Genomic DNA, 5,149 nt, shown 5'->3' with positions numbered 1-5,149 from the left:
AATTATTGTCGTTTTTTGTGCATGAGGCACTATGGGTAAATTTTGTCTGAAATCTCCTGCAAATAGAATAACTTTTCCTCCAAATGGTTGTGATTTCTTCATCAGATCCTTGAGAAGTTTGTCAACTGCTGTTAAGGCATGTCCTACAGTCATACTTACCTCATCCCATATGATGAGTTTTGCAGATATCAGTTCTCGTGCAACTTTTGAGTTTCCTCTGATATTTGATTTCGCACCATCATCAATTGGGATGGTAAGCTTAAAAAGGGAGTGATAAGTTCTTCCTCCCTTTAGAAGTGTTGCAGCAATGCCAGTTGATGCACATGAAAGAACTTCTTCGTTTCTTCCTCGTATAACACTCATAAATGCGTTGAACAGGTAATTTTACCACTACCTGCAAATCCGTCTATACAAAATAACCGCTGTGGTTCATTTTCATTATCAATTGCTCGCATTACTAAATCGTATACGTACTTCTCAACATTTAGTGTCGATATTAAATATTCACCACGTCTTTTTTCCTCATCTACATTATATTCTATGACATCAATATTTACTGGATTTGGATTTGGCAATTTGAAATTATCACAACTACTTCCATTATTTTTCAGAATCTCTTGTATATGATTCAAAGCCATATTTTCTGGATTGACAACATTGTTGTATACAAAGTCTTCAATCATATATTCTTTGTATTTATTCCAAAGTGTCGGTACATCAGTTGGAGTTCCAAAGATGCAAATATAGGTAAATAGCTCTCGAAGTTGTGCAGGCATATGGGATCCTGTCGCTTCCTCTATTGTTTTTTCCCAAAGATCATCAGCTTCTACCAAATTCTTTGCAATTGCCGCATCTTTGAACGTCTCATAAAGAACGCCATTTACAGTTCTCATATTCTCAAAACATTTTGCTCCTTTTACATGCAGAAGTAGAAGGCGAAGATAAAATCTCTCAGTGTCTTTGATGCTCACTGTATAAAGCCTTGAAATTATTTTTTCAGCACCTTTTTTGCGTAGCTTCCACTTAGTTTCTTTCTTTTCATAAATATAATGTGAAGGAATATCTGTGTAAAGAAAATGTACCGCATTTTCATCAGATTGATTCAATTTAAACCATGCAGTCAGTGTAGTATCTCTGTTGAGCTCTCTTTGAGCAGCTTGCTCTTCATTTCCCGCTCTGAAATAAACCATTTGACGATTAGGTAAATGGACTGCCAGTCTTATTACTGTATGAGACTTCATGAATAGATCATATCCATTAAGTCTCCACATTGCTTCTGGAGCACTAACATATCTTGCATCCATGAATGAGTTAACTTCATCTACTGTGATGAGCCTTGTGCCCTCTCGTGTTTGCACTTCAATTGCGGCACAGTCAAATCCTTTGTGAATGTACTTATATAAGTATTTTACGCTCTTCACTGATGAACATATTTCTAAATTGATATGTCGATCATATTTCATGATTAAATATGGCGAATATGGCACCACCCATCGATTGTCAATTTCTTTGCCTCTGACAATGTATTTTTTCCCAGTATTCCTTCGTTGATACATGGGATATCCATTCACGTTAGCATTTGTTTCGTTTCGAAACTCTTTTGGAAAGCCTTTTGAGCATTTTCCATCGTCACCAGTGCAAGGATATCCCTGAGATTGGTTACCGCAAGGACCATGAATCATGTGTTTCAGAACTTTTTCATTAAGTTCTGGATATCTTTCTTCGTCCGGAATTTCAGCCCATACCATCATGTCAATAACTTCTGAAAGTCGAGGCTTATCTTCATCACTCAACATTGCAAGTAAATGCAAATGTGGAAGTCCTCTTTTTTGGAACTCAATGACGCCTGCATAGGCTATAATATTTCCAAAAATTCCATTTTGGATTAGATCCTTCATAATCTCTTTGACATCCAAGCTGAATGTTTTAGCTATCAAATCAGGTCGATACTCTAATGGGCATCCATCAAGGTTTTCCTTAATTGCAGGGCATTGAGGATTGCAAGTCATCGTAAGAAAAATGTCTGGTTTACCAAATTTTCTAACTAAAGACATAGCATCTTGGTACCTTTCTTGCATGTTCCTTGGACTACCCATAAATGAGGATGGTAATATTACAGGTATACCTACTGTAATTCCTTCGTTTTGTGTTAGATTATCAAGGTGATCCATTAACCCTGAATAAAGTTCAGCTCTTAATTGAGGCTGATTCAATTTAATGTAATTAAGCCTATTTGCTTCAGTTTTCATATAGGCATCAAGTATAAATTGGCATCTCAATTTGCCTGCTCTTTGAAATTGGCTAAATTCTGCTCTTGGTGCCAGCAAGTGAGCATAATAGTCCATTTGCGTTACTTTGAATCCTGGATACTGAGGATTATGAGATTTCAATTCTGAATGCCATCCATCATTACCATATGGATATAATAAAGGATAACACATTGGGTCACATCTTTTATCCAGAATTGAAATTTGTTGGACATCGTTCGAATTTTTGTTATAAATTCGAATGTCTCTCTCAAATGGAGGCTCACCATCAATATTCTGAAAGACCACGGCTATTTCATTAGCTCGTGGAGCATTATATCTTCTTTGATCATGTTTAGGATCATTTCGGAAGCACAACATCAAGTTTGGAGTTTGAATGCCTCTCGGATTAAGATCTTGTTCAACTTGACGCATCATCTTAAAAGTCTTTGCAAATTCATTGCATTGGATCATGAAACATGATAAATCTCTCATCATTGCTGGATCACACCTTTGGTTGGCTTCGTTATTCATTCTATGATGAATAGCTTCTTCCGTATCCAAGAAGTAAAGCTGTGCATATCGTGGGGGTTGCCCATCATCTGGACGCATTGCTATCGAGGTCAAATGATGATATTGCCCATGAATCTTCAAGCAATAAGGAGCATGGTTCACTACATCCAAGGGATTCCTATTACCTGGGGCACCCATTGAAGCCATAGCTAAAGCACTGTTATATGAACGAATATTATCCATAAAATTCTTAGATGAAGCATCATTTCCCATGAATAATTTTTTTAGAAATTCTGGAAAATTTATTTGTTTTAATTGAAGTTTCCCCTTTTGACAACAATATGTAAATTTTCCATCTTTAGGTTTTTCACATATAAAGTTTAACGATTTACAAAATTGGCATTCGACATTCATTTGGCCAAGTGTATGAACAGGCACATTCATTTCATGATCCTTCATAATTAGCGCAATATGGTGATTCAGTTGTTTGGCTTGGCACCTTCTCTGAACATGTCTCTGGGCATCAGCTTCAAGTCGTTGAAATCTTGTCTCTACATTTTCCTGTGACCTCTGCATAGCATTTCTCTTGGCATTAGCTTCCAGTCGTTGAAATCTTGTCTCTACATTTTCCTGTGCCCTTTGCATAGCATTTCTCTGGGCATTAGCTTCCAGTCGTTGAGATCTTGTCTCTACATTTTCCTGTGCCCTCTGCATAGCATTTATCTGGGCATTAGCTTCCAGTCGTTGAGATCTTGTCTCTACATTTTCCTGTGCCCTCTGCATAGCATTTCTCTGTGCATTAGCTTCCAGTCGTTGAGATCTTGTCTCTACATTTTCCTGTGCCCTCTGCATAGCATTTCTCTGGGCATTAGCTTCCAGTCGTTGAGATCTTGTCTCTACATTTTCCTGTGCCCTCTGCATAGCATTTCTCTGGGCATTAGCTTCCAATCGTTGAGATCTTGTCTCTACATTTTCCTGTGCCCTCTGCATAGCATTTCTCTGGGCATTAGCTTCTAATCTCTTAGTCTTTTCCTCCAAAATCTCATTTTTTCGCATTTGTCTTAATCGTCTGCTTTCATGACTCACTTTACTCAAATTTGCGCATTTTCTCTTTCGAGGCATTTTGTATAATTAAATTTACTTGTTCTTTAAATATTGAACGCTGAAATTTGTATACTTGAACGTACAATCTCGAAAAATTTATTTTAAATTTACTTGTTCGAACTGGAATACCGTAGGGTACTTTAAATAGAGAAGGGTAAAATTCAAATTTGATTGTACTTGAACGTACAATCGCGAAAAATTTATTTTAAATTTAATTATTCTTAAATACTATACGCTAAAATTTGTCTACTCGGACGTACAATTGCGAAAAATTTACTGTATAATTAAGACTTACTTGTTCTTCTCTCTTTCTAATTTTCGATATTTTTCTTACTATTATTCTTACTATCTTATGTTCTCATATTATCACATTTGCTTAATCCTTTATTTCTTTTTTCTGTTGTGTTTCTTTCTGTTTCCATTCTATCTCTCTTACTTATCTATATTCTGTTTCAATTATGTATCTATACAGGGTGATCCGAAACTATCGTTTGTCCTTAAAATGTCGTATTCCTGACTTAATTTTGAGACGATTTTTCCTTTACCAAAACTTTATCCGAAGCTTAGTTTTTGAGTTATTACGAGAAATATTCAGCGAATTACGGAACGAGTACGGAAGGTAGGCAGGGGCGGCGCGACTCACCGTCCGACGCGGGTGATTATGTGGGGTGCTCGCTGCGATCAGTGATCGGTGCTTGCTACACGCGATGGATGTACACACGATACGCGTACACACACACCACACACACACACACACACTCACACACACACAATTACTCACTCATTCATTCTTACCTTGCAGAGATTCGATGTCTTCATACTGCTGATGAATATTTGCTTCATGACCGTTGATGTCAATGAGACGTTCCCATGACACGCCGAGTAATTCTCAGTCATCGAACGATTAATCGGTAATAATTAACAGCGATAAACCGGTAGATTTGCTTATTAATCTTATCGGTCAAGTGCGTGAGTAAATCCGTGAACGTGTCGATACGTGATACAATTTGTCAAAGAAAAAACTTCTCGCGTATTAGAAGTTTATTCTTTGACAAATTGTATCACGTATCGACACGTTCACGGATTGACTCACGCACTTGACCGATAAGATTAATAAACAAATCTACCGGTTTATCACTGTTAATTACTACCAAATAATCGTTCGATGACTGAGAATTACTCGAAGAAAGAAACACATTACGCACAATCACATCACAGTAAAAGGAAAACTTCTACTTGATTACATCACAGTAATTAAGTAGAAGTTATCCTTTTTTTATTAATTG

At 36.8% G+C, this 5,149-nt stretch overlaps 1 protein-coding gene across 1 annotated transcript; it reads right to left on the bottom strand.

The window, feature by feature from the left end:
• Positions 1 to 290: 290 nt before the first annotated feature.
• LOC139782458 (uncharacterized) lies at positions 291 to 4,760 on the bottom strand. Its single transcript, XM_071721487.1, has 6 exons — positions 4,659 to 4,760; positions 3,259 to 3,869; positions 2,534 to 2,976; positions 2,285 to 2,392; positions 558 to 2,176; positions 291 to 347 (listed from the first exon to the last, which is right to left on the bottom strand). The coding sequence occupies exons 1-6, from the start codon at positions 4,758 to 4,760 to the stop codon at positions 291 to 293; spliced, it is 2,940 nt and encodes a 979-aa protein (XP_071577588.1).
• Positions 4,761 to 5,149: the final 389 nt, after the last annotated feature.

Source organism: Temnothorax nylanderi, unplaced genomic scaffold (genome assembly GCF_030848795.1).
Source record: "Temnothorax nylanderi isolate EJ_2023f unplaced genomic scaffold, tnyl_v1.0 TNYL_tig0415_pilon, whole genome shotgun sequence".
Lineage (NCBI taxonomy): Eukaryota > Metazoa > Arthropoda > Insecta > Hymenoptera > Formicidae > Temnothorax > Temnothorax nylanderi.
This window is presented reverse-complemented; position numbering and strand designations above follow the sequence as displayed.

What these genes read in the sequence shown, in the direction of transcription:
- LOC139782458 (XM_071721487.1), bottom strand. Translation starts at nt 4,760, where the DNA reads ATGACTGAGAATTACTCGGCGTGTCATGGGAACGTCTCATTGACATCA. An exon ending in AGACATCGAATCTCTGCAAG is followed by an intron (nt 3,870 to 4,658) that starts GTAAGAATGAAT and finishes ATGCCTCGAAAG; the next exon opens with AGAAAATGCGCAAATTTGAG. An exon ending in AATTGCCAAATCCAAATCCA is followed by an intron (nt 348 to 557) that starts GTAAATATTGAT and finishes GTGTTATACGAG; the next exon opens with GAAGAAACGAAGAAGTTCTT.